The 19,407-nt window shown below is 42.7% G+C and overlaps 1 protein-coding gene across 1 annotated transcript in view; it reads left to right on the top strand.

Moving 5' to 3' along the window:
* The window catches only part of SUGT1 (SGT1 homolog, MIS12 kinetochore complex assembly cochaperone), a 137,778-nt gene that overhangs the window by 97,238 nt on the left and 21,133 nt on the right, over positions 1–19,407 (top strand). The window contains exon 11 of the mRNA XM_040425388.1: positions 1,172–1,279. Coding sequence (XP_040281322.1) covers positions 1,172–1,279 — 108 coding nt within the window. The remainder of the gene's footprint in view (positions 1–1,171; positions 1,280–19,407) is intronic.

Here is a 19,407-nt window from a genome sequence, read left to right as displayed (position 1 = left end):
GTGTGCTCAACAGGCCCTGCCCAGTACAGCGCGGTGCGTACTGCGGAGTCGGGAGGCTACGGCGCGGTGAGTGAGAAGCTTCTTCAATTCACTACCGCTCCGTGGTCATATCGCGGTCTGGCGATATATGCGATATAGACAAAATCTGTATCGTTGCACAAATTCATATCGTGCATATCGCTTTTATCGCCAACGCCTACTCCCTATGACCCCAACGCTTCATCCTTTTAAATGCAGAACTCAGATCAGCCAAAAAAAAACCTACTCATCTCTTCTGCTTCCGATGGCGCTCTTCACTGTGACCTGTTACCGCACAGCATGAGGTCATAGGGCACGCCCACACACACAGCATCCTAATGTTGTATGCGGTTGGACACCGTTACAGGGCTGGTGCCTGCAGAAGACCAGGGAGCGGTAAATAATACGTGCACTCCGCTCACTGCTCCCTGGCCTCCTGTTCTAATGAGCGCTTCCACATTGGTGTCATAAAACAGCCTGTGTTTCCCTGGTAGGGAAGCTCCCACATCCTTTCTGCTTTATTATAATATTTGTGCTTGTGATGAGGTTAATTCCAATAATATGTATTGGGGAATTGTTGTTTATGCAATTTTTCTCATTTCTAAGTTTGTCCGAACTTAAATTGTATACGTTTTCGAGAAAGAAACCAAAGATAACGCAAGCAAATGCCATTTTTAATTTAAAATTAAAAGCGCTGGTTTGCTGCTCTTTTTGAAAATGTTTTCGGTTCCTTCCATTGAAATGTGTCCTTGTATAAATTATGACCATGCCTGTATTAATTTGACAGCTGTGGATTACCTACCAGCGGGTCCCATTCTTTATAATGTCTGTGTCTCTTTTTTTTATTTTGTGAAATAACATTACTTCATGTCAGTTCTACATACCAAATTACCAGACTTGAAAAGAAGCACCTGCTCTCCACAACTGTATGTGAATGCCAGCAATTGGGAATATGCTGCTGCATAGATTTACAACTGACCCTGAATCTTAATTAAGAATCATTTTTAAGTATTCATTTTTCACAGCTATGTATATGAGGCAGAGCTGGGGAGGGGGGTATGACGGTGCACATTGTTCCGTGATTTACTTGTTTGTTTTTTTGTCAAGTGTCTTTCTGTTTTTCTATAACTCAGATTGCATTTCTCTTTTACAGTTGAGTTTAAATGTGAACTTTCCGTCAGGAGAAAATTACAACCTGACTCTCTTCTTATTTCACTCCATTGTGCCAGAACAAAGTACATTTAAAGTGCTTTCAACAAAGGTGAGTCTTTTACCGCACTAGTTAACAGTTAAACTTTTTGAATAGAACCACTGTGGAATAGCCAGACATTATACAGGGATATCTACTAAGCAAAATGCCCCAAAATGTTTGGCTCAAATTGCACTACAAAAAATTTTTTTAAAAAAATGAGTTGCACTGAATTTTTTTTTTTTTACACCTGACTAGATATTTTTGAAAAATATGTAAAGAAGGTGGCTAATTGAGTTGAAAAATTTGCCAGATTTATTAAAGGGGTTGTCTCACTTCAGCAAATAGCATTTGTTATGTAGACAAAGTTAATACAAGGCACTCACTAATGTATTGTGATTGTCCATATTGCTTCCTTTGCTGGCTGGATTCATTTTTCCATCACATTAGAAACTGCTCATTTCCATGGTTACGACCACCCTGTAATCCAGCAGCAGTGGTCGTGCTTGCACACTATAGGAAAAAGCACTAGCCTATGCACGCTCCCACAGTTCCGGCCATCAGAGTCCTATAGCGTGCAAGCACAGCCACCACTGCTGGATTGCAGTGCCATCTGGCCTTTAATAAATTTGTCGCCTCTTACTCCGGCGCAGAGGGATCAAGACAGTCTTGATAGATGTCCCTCAGTGTGCGTTACTGTGGTAAATGTGGCACAGCTCATGCCTATCTCAGCCACTTTTATACTGTCTAAATTTAGGACACTAATAATAAATCTACCCCCTATCTATTAGAGGTAGTAAAACCTTGTACATTAGTATTTCCAAGTTGTGTCATAAGGAAACATTGAGGGTTAGCCTTTGAAGACAAATATTATGTAGCCTTATTCCCTCTGAAAACAGTCTTCTGGGCTGCCAGACAGGCCTCATAGAAACCAGATTGTCATTGGATCCAATTAAAATCGGTGGGATTGACCAAAAAAACTCTAGAATGAAAACATTTTTGAGTAAACTATGGATGACCAGTCCACAGGATAGGTCATCAGTACTCCCACCGATCAGCTATTAGAAGAGGCTGTGGCATTCCAGTGGTCTCCAGGGATGGGAATGAACTGCACTTCTAGGCCAGTGATGTCTTGTTCATTGCTCACATGGCCTATGCGCAGCTCCGTCCCATTCCATTGAACAGGTCTCGGCTGCAGTGCCAGCTCAGCGCTGTACAATGGACGGTGTTGTGCTTGGTTTGCTGTCAGGAGGCTGCAGAGTTTCAAACTGTTCGATTGTGGTGCTGGGTGTCAGACCCCTGCTGATCAGATATTGATAACCTATCTTGTGGATAGGTCATCAACATTTTACTCCCAGAAAACCCCTTTACAGGCAACCTGTGACATTGAACATGGAGTCTGTGCTCCAGGCTGCCCGTAGTAGAGCAGGGGGAGCTGAGCAGGTTGATATATAGTTTTATGGGTAAATATTCTGTAAAACTTGTAATTTATCCATTTAAATCCCTGCTCATTCTAGGCTTTGAAGTCCAGGAGAAGGTCCTATCAGTGACTGACAGCTATCTCTGTATGCACGGTTATAGAGGGAAGGCTGTCAGTCACTGGTAGGACCATCTCCTTGACATCAAAGCCCAGAATGAGCAGGAATATAAATGTATAAATTACAAGTTATACAGAATCTTTTCCCACAAGCTATATATCTATCTGCTCAGCTCCTTCTGCTCTATAAGACACTGCCTGTAGCTTACATTGCACTTTCATGGTGACCGGTTCCCTTTAACAAGATAGCACAACCGTATAACAAAAATGATAGTCCATACCGGAGGATAGAGATAATTTTACTTTCCTCTGCTAAATGTGTAACCAATATAAAAAGTTGACCCGTCATAATAGTATTAACTACATTCTTCTACCACAAAATACCTGCGGTTGCTCACTGGCACAGTTGATGGGGGGGGGGGGCATAGATGGGAGTAGGTTTTCGACTTCAGACCCTGTTCATATTTTCAGGATTGTAACAACAAGCAAGTAGCTAAGGGAGATGACACATGATTGCTTGGGGTGCAATGAAGTAGAAGGAAGATGGAAGGAGTGTAGGATGTGGGTGTCTAGAGATCCTGTCTGTTAATGTTACAGGAGGGGGAGGGGGATGGAGACCGTATTGACTCTGTCCTCTGCTCTCCTCAGCTCCATCTCCACGGCTGTGCTGTGACAGCTGTGCAGGAGAAGTATGCATGTGCATTGGGTGTGTATGTAATTAGTTTGTGTGTGTGTGTAAGGGCTCATGCACAGGAACATATTTTCTTTCCATGTCCGTTCCCTTTTTTTTTTTGCAGACCGTATGCGGAACCATTCATTTCAATTGGTCCGCAAAAAAGAAGGAAGTTACTCCATGTCCCTTCCGTTTCCTTATGTTCGTATTTCCGTTCCCCAAAAATAGAGCATGTCCTAATATTGTCTGCATTACGGACACGGATAGTACTGTTCTATTAGGGCCAGCTGTTACGTTCCACAAAATACAGAATGCACACGGACATCATCCGTATTTTTTGCGGACCTCAAAATGTATACGGTCGTGTGCATGAGCCCTAATGATGTAGGTGTGTCATGTAAAAAGTCTACACACCCCTGTTAAAATGTCAGGTTTCTGTGATGTAAAAAAAAGAGACGAAGATAAATCATTTCAGAACTTTTTCCACCTTTAAAGGGTTTCTATCACTTTGTTTCACCTATTTAGCTTTCAGACACTAGCGATCCGCTAGTGTCTGCTTTATCTAACCATCCTAATATAAGAGCTTATTGTCCTGCCGTTTAGCTAAAAAAATAACTTATATAGATATGCAAATGAGCCTCTAGGTGCTATGGGGGCGTGATTAGCACCTAGAGGCTCCGTCTACCTTCACAAACTGCCGCCGCCCAGCGCGTCCCTCCAGCCCGCCCATCTCCAGCTGAAGCGATCCTCTCCGTGCGCGTCTCTGTTCTGCGCATGCGCAGTGAATGTCTGATCGCTTCCCTGCTCAGACATCTCCACTGCGCCTGTTCCTCGGAGCACTATGACGTCATCGGCGCAGGCGCAGTGGAGATGTCTGAGCAGGGAAGCGATCAGACATTCACTGCGCATGCGCCGAATACGAGGAGCATCGCATTCCGGAGGAGATGGGCGGGCTGGAGGGACGCGCTGGGCGGCGGCAGTTTGTTAAGGTAGACGGAGCCTCTAGGTGCTAATCACGCCCCCATAGCACCTAGAGGCTCATTTGCATATCTATATAAGTTATTTTTTTAGCTAAACGGCAGGACAATAAGCTCTTATATTAGGATGGTTAGATAAAGCAGACACTAGCGGATCGCTAGTGTCTGAAAGCTAAATAGGTGAAACGAAGTGATAGAAACCCTTTAATGTGACCTATAAACTGTACCACTCAATTGAAGAACAAACTGAAATCTTTCAGGTAGAGGGAAGAAAAAATATAAAAATAAAATAATATGGTTGCATAAGTGTGCACACCCTTAAACGAATAATTTGTTGAAGCACCTTTTGAATTTATTACAGCACTCAGTCTTTTTGGGTATGATTTTATCAGCATGGCACATTTTGACTTGGCAAGGTTTGCCCACTCTTCTTTGCAATCTGACAGATTTGGAGTGTTTTTGCAATGGCATCTCCTGTGCACAGCCCTCTTCAGATCACCCCACGGGGCCATTCCAAAACTTTAATCTTCTGGTGAAGCCATTCCTTTGTTGATTTGGATGTATGCTTTGGGTCGTTGTCCTGCTGAAAGATGAAGTTCCTCTTCATGTTCATCTTTCTAGCAGAAGCCTGAAGGTTTTGTGCCAATATTGACTGGTATTTGGAACTGTTCATAATTCCTTTTAGCTTAACTAAGGCCCCAGTTCCAGCTGAAGAAAAACAGCCCCAAAGCATGATGATGCCACCACCGTGCTTCACTGTGGGTATGGTGTTCTTTTGGTGATGTGTAGTGTTGTTTTTGCGCCAAACATATATCTTTGGTTTCATCCGACCATAACACCTTTTCCCACATGCTTTTGGGAGACTTCAGATGTGCTTTTGCGAAATGTAGCCTGGCTTGGATGTTTTTCTTCGTAAGAAAAGTCTTTCGTCTTGCCACTCTACCCCATAGCCCAGACATATGAAGAATACGGGAGATTGTTGTCACATGTACCACACAGCCAGTACTTGCCAGATATTCCTAAAGCTCCTTTAATGTTGCTGTAGGCCTCTTGGTAGCCTCCCAGACCAGTTTTCTTCTCGTCTTTTCATAAATTTTGGAGGGACATCCAGTTCTTGGTAATGTCACTGTTGTATCATATTTTCTCCACTTGATGAAGTCTTCACTGTGTTCCATCTAATGCCTTGGGAATTCTTTTGTACCCTTCTCCTGACTGATACCTTTTAACAATGAGATCCCTCTAATGCTTTGGAAGCTTTCTGTGGACCATGGCTTTTGCTGTGGGATGCGACTAAGAAAATTTCAGGAAAGACCAACTAGAGCAGCTGAACTTTATTTGGGGTTAATCAGAGGCGCTTTACATTATGGCAGGTGTATGCTGACTCCTATTTAACATGATTTTGAATGTGATTGCTTAATTCAGAACACAGCTACGTCCCCAGTTATAAGAGGGTGTGCACACTTATGCAACCACATTATTTTAGTTTTTTTTTTGTTTTGTTCCCTCCACCTAAAAGATTTGTTTGTTTTTCAATTGAGTTGTACAGTTTATAGGTCACATTAAAGGTGGAAAAAGTTCTGAAATGATTTATCTTTGTCTCATTTTTTTTACAGCACAGAAACCTAACATTTTAACAGGGGTGTGTAGACTTTTTATATCCACTATACATATGTGTACTGTATCATATTGTATGGGAAATGGTGGTCAAATTTAGTTAAGATCTAGGGGGTGTGTGCAAGGGGAGGGGATGCAAAGGTTGAAGACATCAGGGAATTTCTTTTCCTTGGGTATCAAGAACAACATAGACGTAAAACTCTGCTTAACCCCTTAAGGACACAGCCTTTTTACACCTTAGGACCAGGCCATTTTTTGAAAATCTGACCAGAGTCCCTTTAAGTGCTGATAACTTTAAAACGCTTTTGACTTATCCAGGCCGTTCTGAGATTGTTTTTTCGTCACATATTGTACTTCATGACACTGGTAAAATGAAGTCAAAAAAATTATTTTTTTTGCACCAAAAAATACCTAATTTAACAAAAAATTTGGAAAAATTTGCAAATTTCAAAGTTTCAGTTTCTCTACTTCTGTAATACATAGTAATACCCCCAAAAATTGTGATGACTTTACATTCCCCATATGTCTACTTCATGTTAGAATTGATTTGGGAATGATATTTTATTTTTTGGGGATGTTATAAGGCTTAGAAGTTTAGAAGCAAATCTTGAAATTTTTCAGAAATTTACAAAAACTCAATTTTTAGGGACCCGTTCAGGTCTCAAGTCACTTTGCGAGGCTTACATTATAGAAACCACCCAAAAATGACCCCATCTAAGAAACTACACCCCTCAAGGTATTCAAAACTGATTTTGCATACGTTGTTAACCCTTTAGGTGTTGCACAAGAGTTATTGGCAAATGGCGATGAAATTTGAGAATTTCATTTTTTTGCCTAATTTTCCATTTTAACCCATTTTTTCCACTAACAAAGCAAGGGTTAACAGCCAAACAAGACTGTATCTTTATTGCCCTGACTCTGCTGTTTACAGAAACACCCCATATGTGGCCGTAAACTACTGTACGGGCACACAGCGGGGCGTAGAGTGAAAGGTGCGCCGTTTGGTTTTTGGAGGGCTGATTTTGCTGGACTGTTTTTTTGGCACCATGTCCCATTTGAAGCCCCCCTGATGCACCCCTGGAGTAGAAACTCCATAAAAGTGACCCCATCTAAGAAACTACACCCCTCAAGGTATTCAAAACTGATTTTACAAACTTTGTTAACCCTTTAGGTGTTGCACAAGATTTAATGGAAAATAGAGATACAATTTCAAAATTTCACTTTTTTGGCAGATTTTCCATTTTAATATTTTTTTTCCAGTTACAAAGCAAGGGTTAACAGCCAAACAAAACTCATTATTTATGGCCCTGATTCTGTAGTTTACAGAAACACCCCATATGTGGTCGTAAACTGCTGTACGGGCACACGGCAGGGCGCAGAAGGAAAGGAACGCCATACGGTTTTTGGAAGGCAGATTTTGCTGGACAGTTTTTTTTTTACACCATGTCCCATTTGAAGCCCCCCTGATGCACCCCTAGAGTAGAAACTCCAAAAAAGTGACCCCATTTTAGAAACTACGGGATAGGGTGGCAGTTTTGTTGGTACTAGTTTAGGGTACATATGATTTTTGGTTGCTCTATATTACACTTTTTGTGCGGCAAGGTAACAAGAAATAGATTTTTTGGCACGTTTTTATTTTTTGTTATTGACAACATTCATCTGACAGGTTAGATCATGTGGTAATTTTATAGAGCAGGTTGTCACGGACGTGGCGATACCTAATATGTATACTATTTTTTTTATTTATGTAAGTTTTACACAATGATTTCATTTTTAAAACAAAAAAAATGTTTTAGTGTCTCCATAGTCTAAGAGCCATAGTTTTTTCAGTTTTTGGGCGATTATCTTAAGTAGGGTCTCATTTTTTGCGGGATGAAATGACGGTTTGATTGGCATCTATTTTGGGGTGCATATGACTTTTTGATTGCTTGCTATTACACTTTTTGTGACGTAAGATGACAAAAAATGGCTTTTTTTACACCGTTTTTATTTTAATTTTTTTACGGTGGTCATCTGAGGGGTTAGATCATGTGATATTTTTATAGAGCCGGTCGATACGGACGCGGCGATACCTAATATGTATACTTTTTTTTTTATTTATGTAAGTTTTACACAATGATTTCATTTTTGAAACAAAAAAAATCATGTTTTAGTGTTTCCATAGTCTAAGAGCCATAGTTTTTTCAGTTTTTGGGCGATTATCTTGGGTAGGGTATGATTTTTGCGGGATGAGATGACGGTTTGATTGGTACTATTTTGGCGTACATGCGACTTTTTTGATCACTTTTATTACCTTTTTTGGGAAGTAAGGTGGGCAAAATTTCAATTTCATCATAGTTTTTTATTTTTTATTTTTATGGCGTTCACCGTTCGGGTAAAGTAACATAACCGTTTTATAGATCAGGTCGTTACGGACGCGGCGATACCAAACATGTGTAGGGAATTTTATTTTTTTCATTTTTAATCAGTGATAAATGTGTTTTTTGATTTTTACTTTTTTTTCACTTTTTTTAACTTTTTTTTTGACCCAGACCCACTTGGTTCTTGAAGATCCAGTGGGTCTGATGTCTGTATAATACAGTACAGTACAATATATATTGTTCTGTACTGTATTTTACTTACACTGAACAGATCTATGCTTTCAGCACAGATCTGTTCAGCACCATGGACACCAGGACGCCTGAGAGGCGTCCTGTTGCCATGGGAACCTTCCCCGTCTGCTCAGAACTGCGCAGACGGGGAAGGGTAAGCACAGGGCTGAGGGGGGCTCTCTGGGGGCTCTCTCCCTCTCCCATCGGGGGGCTGCAAAGGCACAGCAGCCCCCCGATGGGAGAGGGAGGGAGCTCCCTGCGCTGTTAACCTTTTCCATACAGCGGTCCGTACGGACCGCTGTATGGAAAGGGTTAACGGCTGACATCGCATCGCAGATGTCAGCCGTTTATACCAGGGTGCCAGCAATGTGCTGGCACCCTGGTATACCCACTAGAAACCAACGATTATACAAGGGGAGGCGGGCGGGGGATCGCGATCCCGCCTGCCGCACCGCCCGCCTCCCGCACTGCCCGCAACCCTCCCCCTGCACCTCCCACCGGGCTAAAATCACTCGGGGGGTGCAGGGGGAGGGATACAGATCTATTTTAGGAATACTAAAGTTTCTGATCCCCGCGGTCAGGGACCGCAGGGATCAGAAACTGCAGAAATCGCAGCAAACCGCAGGTCTGAATTGACCTGCGGTTTGCCGCGATCGCCGACATGGGGGGGTCACGGGACCCCCCCGCGCATTTAGCCTAGGTGCCTGCTCGATGATTTGAGCAGGCACCGGGTTCCGATCACTGCCGGCCGGGCGGCAGTGATCGGAACAACACATGACGTACCGGTACGTCATGTGTCCTTAAGTACCAGGACATCATGACGTACCGGTACGTCATGTGTCCTTAAGAGGTTAAAGGGGTTTTCCCATCTCAGACAATGGGGGCATTTTGCTAGGACATGCCCCCATTGTCTGATAGGTTTGGGTCCCACCTCTGGGACCTGCATCTGATGCAAAACAGAGCCCCCCATTAATTGAAATTAGCTGGCTCTGCTATTTCCGTAGGCTCCACAGAAATGAATGGTATCTGTGGCCGCGCAAGCCTGGTGCGCTCTCATTCACTAGTGTGAGGAGAGGGCTTGGTGGTGGACAGACCCAGGGAAACCCAGGGTTCTCCAGCCACCACTTTCCCGCTCTGCTCTCATTATAGAGGTGGGGCCCCCACCTATCAGACAAAGGGGGCATATCCTAGCAATATGCCCCCATTGTCTGAGATGGGAATACCCCTTTAATGATTATGGGAAAAAACGCATGAAGTTGCAGGTTCTAAAATTGATGTCCTCATGAGTATATCCCAGCTCCATAAGGCTACCTGGACACATTGTGGATTACGTGTGGTTTTTCCTCTTGGACAGCATAATACTGTACCAGCGAAGTGTATAAGATTTCACAAATCTCATGTACACTTTTTCATTCTGTACGGAAATCTGCGACATTTGAATTCTTTGCGCAGCTCTGTTGTCCAGTTTTCTCTATTTTCAATGCAAGGGTGAGATCTGCTGCAACACCTCAAAATTCCCACCTAACACCACAAGAGATCCGCAAGTAACCGTTTTTGGTGCTGAAACACAAATCTGCATGGAAATTTGCGCAGAATTTGTGCAGGTAGCCTGAGGGTGCCTTCATCTGAATGGGGTTTAAAGAAATCCATGTGCTTCCTGCCAAAGCAACCCCATACAGATGAATGGAACGGATTTTCAGTCGCAGAAAATTTCTTGAAGAAAATCTGCACACAAAGCAGTATATGGAGCAAGCTATACCTCTGAAACCCAACCCACACTACTTTTTTGGCACTGTTTTTCACGCATCTTCCGTGCCAAAAACCGCCTCTTTTCAATGCGAAGCAGAATCTCCTTTCTTTTTTCTTCCCCACACTGCCTTTTTTCAGCGTCAAAAAAAACAAACAAAAAAAAAAACTGCATGCTCTATCTTGGAGCAGAATCCGCACTGATTCTCACATTGAAATGAATGGGAAGCTGAAAAAAACTTGCAGAAAATCCATCGTGTGAACATCCCCTTACAATGTTGTTATACCTGTGCTTGGTTGAAATGACCATGTCTTTGTCTGTACTCAGAAATGTAGCACTGCATCAGCATTTTCCGTGCATATCCAACGGGAAAAAAAATCCACGTTTCTGACATGAAATAAAAGACTGGTTCTTGTTTAGTCATATTTATTTCTATATTCTGGTATAAAATGAAATGACTCATCACAACATGGAAATTGTAAAATGTCACATTAAACCATATTTTGCTGCTTAGAGCTCCCTGTAAATGTATTTTTTTCATTTGCAGACGTCGAAATATAGGCTAAGGCGTCCTCCCCTAGGAACGGTTCATTTAAATCTGCTTGAGGAAGCTGAAATGCTGTGGGTTAAAAACTCATAGAACTCCTAGTTCTTAGAAAATGACACAAAGTAGAAAATAGTAAAATTCTGTTTTCAACGAAGGTCGATTTTATGAAAAAATATTCTGTAGAAGACAGATCTTATGCCCTTAAGCCATTAGCATTCTCGGCATAACTGCGATAGAGACAGAATGCTATTGAAAATCTAGGCGATGAAAGGGATTGTCTGTGTGAGAATATCTATTCTTATGGCTGGCAGTAAATAACGCTCTGATGTTCGGGGAACACAAGCCTTAATTGCTTGCTCTGACAGAAGCGCAGGCTCGCTCGCATAACTAATTAGTTTAGGGCACGCTAGTTTCTAATTAGTCAGAAGATGTGGTGGCCTGCATGCAACTCGAGGTTTAGGTGGGGCATTTCTCATATAACTTGCGTCTGGAAAAAGGAAAGCATGCAAATGGAACAGTTGATTAGATTGATGGCTTAAACAAAGAGGAAGAATACCAATTAGCTCCAGTGCCCTGGTGTGACAGCTGACAGTCTATGTACAGAGAGCGGGGAGCAGAACCGTCGACACCGTCCCCAATCAAAGGACAACCGCCACGTGCTTGCTCTGAGACTATTGTTTCCAGGCAGATAGCATCTCCCTTATTATACTTTGATTTAGGTTTAATTGAATGTTGACGGCATCTCTAAATGTATCTGGTCTGTGCACCCTTCAATACACAGTGTATATAACCAGACTGTGTGTATCTGTACGGCTTTCAAGGAGTCTCACAGTGGGCTCTCTGGGCAGTCTTCTGGTTCTGCTCTTGTGCTCCTTTTAGCAGCAACAAGCGCCATATTATCAAGTTTTCTGGATTATTATTTATCAGGTTAAAGGGGAATTCTGATAGTTTCAAGTTACTGTATTTCCTGTCAACAGAATAGGGAATCACTGCTATATTGGTGGGTTCCTAGCATCTGTGTTGGTCCTATGTAAATCTGTGCCCGACCCCCACCAGTTATAGGAACAAGGGCTGGTTTTCCTGGAGAGACGGGTCGAGCAGAAGTATTGCCATTCCATTCATCTCTATGGAACTACCAAAGTACAGCGCTCAGCTCTTTCCGGCAGGTCTCATAGAGATGAATGGAGCAGCAGTGCACATGCTCAGCCTGCTGTTCTGTACATTTTGGGGGGGCCTTGTGATTTGGGGGGTACATCTCGGAAGTGCAGTGTAAGTACAAGTACTCGCTTCATTGACTTGAATGGAGCGAGTACTTGTAATTACACTATGCCACTGCTCCACAGGAGTCGACATGTAGTGTAAAGACCAGGAAGTGGCGCCCGCATTGAGCACAGTCTCCTCGTCAGCTGATTAGCGGGGTGCCGGGTGTTGGGCCTTCATCGATCGGATATTGATGACCTCTCATGAGGATAGGTCATCAATATAAATCACTGCACAACCCCTTTTAAGAAAGCTCTAGTTTTGTAGTTAGATGTTTTATATCGTTTTTATGACATGGTATATAGAGACCATTTGTATGGTCTCAGGTGATCAGGATGGGCTAAGGGTGCAAGCTGGGTTGATGTGTTTTTATTTAAAGAACATCTGTCAGCAGATTTGTACCTATGACACTGTCTGACCTGTTACATGTGCACTTGGCAGCTGAAGGCATCTGTATTGATCCTATGTTCATATGTGCCCGAATTGCTGAAAAAGAATTGTTTTAATATATGCAAATGAGCCTCTAGGAGCAACGGGGGCGTTGCTGTTACACCTACAGGCTCAGCTCTCTCTGTATCTGCCGCACTTTGACTTTGGGAGAAGTCGGAAGCATGCATGATGACGTTTACACTGCCCTGGTCAATCAAAGAGGAATCCGCAGTTGCAGAGAGCTGAGCTTCTAGATGTTTCAGTAACACCCCTGTTGCTCCTAGAGGCTCATTTGCATATATTACAAAACATTGTCTCAGCAATGCGGGCACATATGGACATGGGGCCAACACAGATGCCTTCAGCTGCCAAGTGTACATACAACAGGTCAGCCAGTTTACAGGTACAAATCTGCTGACAGATGCCCTTTAAATCTTATTTCTCCACATTTTTGTATACTTGTTTATTTTACATATTATGTGTCTCAGTAGGTGACATTCAGGTTTCATATGTTTTACTCTGCAGTTTGCCACTGTAACCAGGGCATCCGTAGGAGTTACAGATGAAAACAGACTTCTCTGGTTAGTAGTGTTCAAAGCAGTGGGGGAGAATGGCTTTCATGTGGTTTGTACCATGGGGCACTGTGTTTGGTACAATTCAGCAGCATCCGTTATATCACCAGGCCATTGCTCTTAGCTGAAAACATAGGTGGGCTTCAGACAGTGTATTGTTATTAATGGGCTTACATCTGAGGATTTTGCTGCTCACCATGCTTTTGCGACTAGTAGCAAGCGATTCTTATGGCTTAAGACGGTAGGTTTGACTGTCGCCTCTGTCATATATTATGTATGTAAAGAGAGGATAATCCTCTCAAGGTTCCAATTTTTTCTTAGATGTAGAAGCAGTAAAAAGTAATTGAATACACAAGATGAATAGGATGCCTTCATTTGAAAAATAACATTTCAAACATGCTGGATGACTAGCCGCAGCTTACAAATATTCTTTAACCCCTTAATGCCCAGCGCCGTACATGGCGCAAGGTCCGCGAGACTCTGAGGAACGATCGGGGGGCAGTCGCGGCACCATGCCTGCTCTTACCGTTTAGCAGCCATGCCGGGTAAGGGCAGCATGGTGCTGCACCATCCCCCTGCAGCTCCAAGCGCTGCAATTGGCCGATCACTGAGGCACATCGCAGCGCAGGAAGCTGTCAGAGGCATTGGGAAGGGTCAGGGGGAGGTGGCAGGTGCTGAACAAGTCAGCACCTGTCGCCTCCCAGGTGAGGCAGGGGATACCAGTGTTTTGGGTCCCCTGCCAGCGCTGCTATTGGCTGGAACAACGCTCCAGCCAATGGCAGCACTTTAGCTGCACAGGAAGAGGCAGAACTTCCCTGCATGCAGCCATTCTAGCTGGTGACTGCATGCAGAGAGGTTCAGTGCTTCTCTGTGCTGCTTGTTGGCTTGCTGGGACTTGTGGTGCACACCACAGCGATTTAACCCCTTTCCTGCAGCTGTTCCAGATCCCTAAACCACCCTCTCCGTCCCTCTTCTTCTTCTTCTTCTTATTTTATTTTTTTACAACTTTTCTTCTCAATTTAATTTCAAATTTATTACAAGCCCCTTCACGTGTGAAAACACTACATACACACCCCACAGTAAATAAAGGTTTACACGTTTCACACATCACACCCCAATAAAATAAAAATGGCCCGTCCATCCCAACGTGAAGAGGCATACACGGAGTATGCCAGTGAGGGAAAAGAGGATGCCACTTTCCTCTACTCCTCTATCCCCTCATGATCATCATCATCCGCTGATGAGGAACCCTCTAGAAGGCGCTCCAGGGTAGCAGAGGAGGCAGCCCCCCAGAGTCGACCCTTATGGACCCCACCCCCTGATGATTATCAGCCCCAAATTCCTGAGATTGTGGGAAACTCTGGAATCCAAATTGACTGCACGGGCTTCACAGAAATTAAATTTTTGAAAATCTTTTTCTCAGAAGATTTTATAAATTTGATGGTGACCCAAACAAATTTATATGCCCAGCAATTTATTTACCAGAACCCTATTTCGCCATATGCTAGACCCCTAGGTTGGACCCCAGTAAGTGCAGCAGAGATTGACATTTTGGGGACTCATGTGCATATGGGCATTGTAAAAAAAACAACCATTTGGGCAATATTGGAGTTTGAACATTTTCTACCAGACTCCAATTTACAGTCAGACCATGACCCGGAATCTATTTGATTCAATTCGGAAATTCCTACACTACAATGACAACGCACAGTGCCCACCCCAAAACGACCCAACATTTAGGCCGGTCATTGACCACTTCAGCACCAAGTTTGGTGAGGTGTACAACCCTGATAAAAATGTATGTGTAGATGAGTCCCTATTACTGTTCAAAGGGAGGATTAGAGGCCGCCAGTACCTGCCTAGCAAACGGGCAAGGTATGGCATAAAAATATAAAAACTTTGTGAGAGTAGCTCCGGGTACACCCACAAATTCCGTGTTTAGGAAGGGAGAGATTCCCAGATAGAACCCCCAGAATGCCCCCCATCCTAGGAGTTAGTGGGAAGATTGTGTGGGAGTTACTGCACCCACTGCTGGATAAGGGTTACCACCTCTATGTGGATAACTATTATACCAGCATACCCCTATTCAGGTCCCTAACTGCCAGAAGTACTGTGGCTTGCGGCACAGTGCGCAAAAATGAGAGAGGCCTCCCTAGATCCCTGGTAGGGCAACCACTGAGAATGGGTGAAAGTATGGCTCTCCTCCATGATAACATGCTGGTGGTTAAGTACAAGGACAAAAGGGACGTCCTTGTACTTGACCAACATTGACACTAATGCTGACTCCCCTTTACGTGGTACCACAACCACTACCCCCAAACCAGTTTGCATCCTGGACTACAACAGGCACATGGGGGGGTGGATCTTGCAGATCAACTTATGAAGCCCTACAGTGCCACACGAAAAAACAAAAGTGTGGTAAAATAAAGCTGGCCGTACACATTGTACAGATGGCAATATGCAATGCGTACGTGCTATTTCATTCTGCAGGCCACACAGGAACTTTCCTTCAGTTCCAAGAGGTGGTAATCAAGGCCCTAACTTTTCAAACTCAGGCCGTGGAGGGTCCCAGTACTTGAGGAAGTTACAGTGCCCGTGTTGTACCAGGGCAACATTTTCCAGGTCAAGTCCCCCAGACAGCAAGGAAGGGAAGGACCCAAAAAAGATGCAGGGTGTGTTCCAAAAGGGGGATAAGGAAAGACCATTTACCACTGTGAAACCTGCCCTGAAAAACCTGGCCTGTGGATGCAGGATTGTTTCCGAATCTACCTCACATCCATGGAGTATTAATTTAATTTCATCCTTTATGCTCCCTGTAATATTTCCACTTTATATCTCTGATTTAGTCCACCTCGCTTGCATATCCACTTTCCAACAACCACTACATTTTTTTTTTTTGTGAGACAAACGTGCCCTTTCCACCCCTTAAAATGTTCGTACGGGGGTGCACTTTCCTAAAAGGCATCACTTCTTGGGGTTGTTTAATTTCTGGAGACCTCAGGAATTTTTTAAATGCGACATGGCACCTAAAATCCATGTCTGCTTGATCAGGCCTGCAAAAAACATTTTGCAATTTGCCTCTAGAGCCCTGCTATGAGCCCATGCAGCAGGCTACAAGCACATATGGGGTGTTTGCAAAAATGGGGGAACATATACTGGGGTGCATTTTCTCCTTTAACCCCTTGTGAAAGTGAAAAATTGGGGTCTGCTAGTAATTTTTCATTTTTACAAATGTGTGCTTTGAAATGCTTTCACAAGTATTTCTGTCTTTTGTGAGACACCTGTTTGCTAAAAAGTAGCCTTTCCACCACTTAAAATGTTTGTACGTGGGTGCTCTTTCCGAAATGGGGTCTCTTGTCGGTTTTTAATTTCTGGGGACCTCAGGAATTTATTTAATGCGACATGGCACCTAAAATACATATCTGCCAATTCAGCTCAGCAAAATCCATATTTAGCTGTTTGACTCTAAAGCCCTGCCATGTGCCCATACATCATTTTTTGAGCACATATGGGGTGTTGGCGTGTTCGGGGGGAAATGGGAAACAAAATGTGGGGTGCATTTTGTCCTGTTACCCCTTGTGAAAGTGAAGAATGTGTAAAGCAACTTTTTCTCGAATTCTTTTAAATTTTTTACTTTCACAGCAAAGCGTTTCCTAATTCTGTGAAACGCCTGATGGGTCAAAGTGCTCACTACCCACTTTGAAATATTCCTTGAGGGGTGTAGTTTCTGGAATTGGGTCACTTTTGGGAGGTTTTCACTGTAGGGCCACCTCGGGGTGTGTTCAATTACAAGATGGCGCCGGTCAATTATTCAGGTGAAATCCGCCTTCCAGAAGCCATTTGGTGCTCCTTTCCTTCTGACCCCTGTGGTATGCCCGTATAGCAGTATACAAGCACATATAGGGTATTGCTGTAATCAGGAGAAAATGGGCAATAAATTAGGGGGTGCATTTCCTCCAGTTCCCCCTTGTGAAAGTGAAAAATTTGGGCCTAAAATTTATTTTTCTCGAAAAATGTGTAATTTTTCATTTTCACAGCCAATTCCATGAATCACTGTTGAGGACAAAGTTCTCACTACACATCTTGAAATATTCCTTAAGGGGTGTAGTTTGCAGAATGGGGTCACTTTTTGGGGGTTTCCACTCTAGGGGTACCTCAGGGTATCTTTATATGCGACATAGCTCACAAAAGCCAATCCTGCAAAATCTGTCCTCCAAAAGCCCTATGGCGCTACTTCCCTTTTGAACCCTGCCATGCATCCATACATAATTTTTTGAGCACATATGGGGTGTTGGTGTATTCAGGGGGGGGGGGGGGGGAAGGGGGAACAAAATGTGGGGTGCATTTTGTCCTGTTTCCCCTTGTGAAAAATGTAATTTTTTTAATTTTCACAGCCAATCGTTTCCTAATTCTGTGAAACGCCTGATGGGTCAAAGTGCTCACTACCCACTTTGAAATATTCCTTGAGGGGTGTAGTTTCCGGAATGGGGTCACTTTTTTGGGGTTTCCACTGTAGGGCCACCTCGGGGTGTCTTCATATGCATTTCAATTACCATTTCAGCTAAATCCACTCTCCAAAAGCCATATGGTGCTCCTTCCACTCTGAAGCATGCTGTGCGCTCAGTTTTTGAGCACACATGGGGTGTTTCTGTAAATTCAGGGTAATAGATTTAGATGTTTTTTGGGCTGTTAACCCTTGATGTGTTGCAGAAAAAAATTATTAAAATTTAAAATCTGTAAAAAAAAAAAAATGGTTACATTTTGTTCCCATTTTCATTTAATTCTCGTGGGGCACCTAAAGGGTTAACAAAGTTTGTAAAATCCGTTTTAAATGGCTTCTGGGGTCCAGTTTCTAAAATGGGGTGATTTATGGGTGGTTTCTAATATGTAAGCCCCAGAAAGTGACTTCATAACTGAACTGGTCCTGAAAAAATTGGGGTTTGGAAATGTTCTCTAAAAAGTTTAAGATTTGCTTTTAAACTTCTAAGCCTTCTAACGTCCCAAAAAAATTAAATGTAATTTTCTAAATGATCCAAACATGAAGTAGACATATGGGGAATGTAAAGTAATAACTATTTTTGACGGTATTACTATTATGAAAGTAGAGAAATTGACATTTGGAAATTTGCTAATTTTTCCACATTTTTGGTAAATTTGGTATTTATTTATAAATAAAAATGACATTTTTGACTCAATTTTACCACTGTCATGAAGTACAATATGTGAGCAGAAAACAATCTCAGAATGGCTTGGATAAGTGAAGCGTTTTAAAGTTATTACCACAAGTGACACATGTCAGATTTGCAAAAAATGGCCTGGGCAGAAAGGTGAAAAATAGCCTGGGCAGAAAGGTGAAAAATGGCCCGGTCCTGAAAGGGTTAAAAAGCACAATTTGCATCAGTATTAAACCTCAATGGTTTATATCTTTGTGACCAGTTATGCCTTCAACAAAATGTAATCTTTTGGAATGGTGCATTCTAATGAATGTGGGTTTTATTTTTTTGTAGTCTGTATGGTTTATTTCATTGTGGGATATATTGGGCTTTATAATTAAAGAGAACCTGTCACCTGGATTTTGGGTATAGAGCTGAGGACATGGGCTGCTAGATCGCCGCTAGCACATCCGCATTATCCATTCCCCATAGCTCTGTGTGCTTTTATTGTGAAAAAAACCCACGATTTTACGATTTTTATATATATATATATATATATATATATATATATATATATATATATACATATACATATACAGTGGCGGAAATAATTATTTGACCCCTCACTGATTTTGTAAGTTTGTCCAATGACAAAGAAATGAAAAGTCTCAGAACAGTATCATTTCAATGGTAGGTTTATTGTAACAGTGGCAGATAGCACATCAAAAGGAAAATCGAAAAAATAACTTTAAATAAAAGATAGCAACTGATTTGCATTTCATTGAGTGAAATAAGTATTTGAACCCTCTAACAAAAAAAGACTTAATACTTGGTGGAAAAACCCTTGTTTGCAAGCACAGAGGTCAAACGTTTCTTGTAATTGATGACCAAGTTTGCGCACATTTTAGGAGGAATGTTGGTCCACTCCTCTTTGCAGATCATCTCTAAATCCCTAAGGTTTCGAGGCTGTCTCTGTGCAACTCTGAGCTTGAGCTCCCTCCATAGGTTTTCGATTGGATTAAGGTCCGGAGACTGACTAGGCCACTCCATGACCTTAATGTGCTTCTTCTTGAGCCACTCCTTTGTTGCCTTTGCTGTAT

This window comes from Bufo bufo, chromosome 3, assembly GCF_905171765.1.
Source record: "Bufo bufo chromosome 3, aBufBuf1.1, whole genome shotgun sequence".
Lineage (NCBI taxonomy): Eukaryota > Metazoa > Chordata > Amphibia > Anura > Bufonidae > Bufo > Bufo bufo.
The sequence above is the reverse complement of the archived record's forward strand: the minus strand, read 5'-3'. Positions and strand labels throughout refer to the sequence as shown.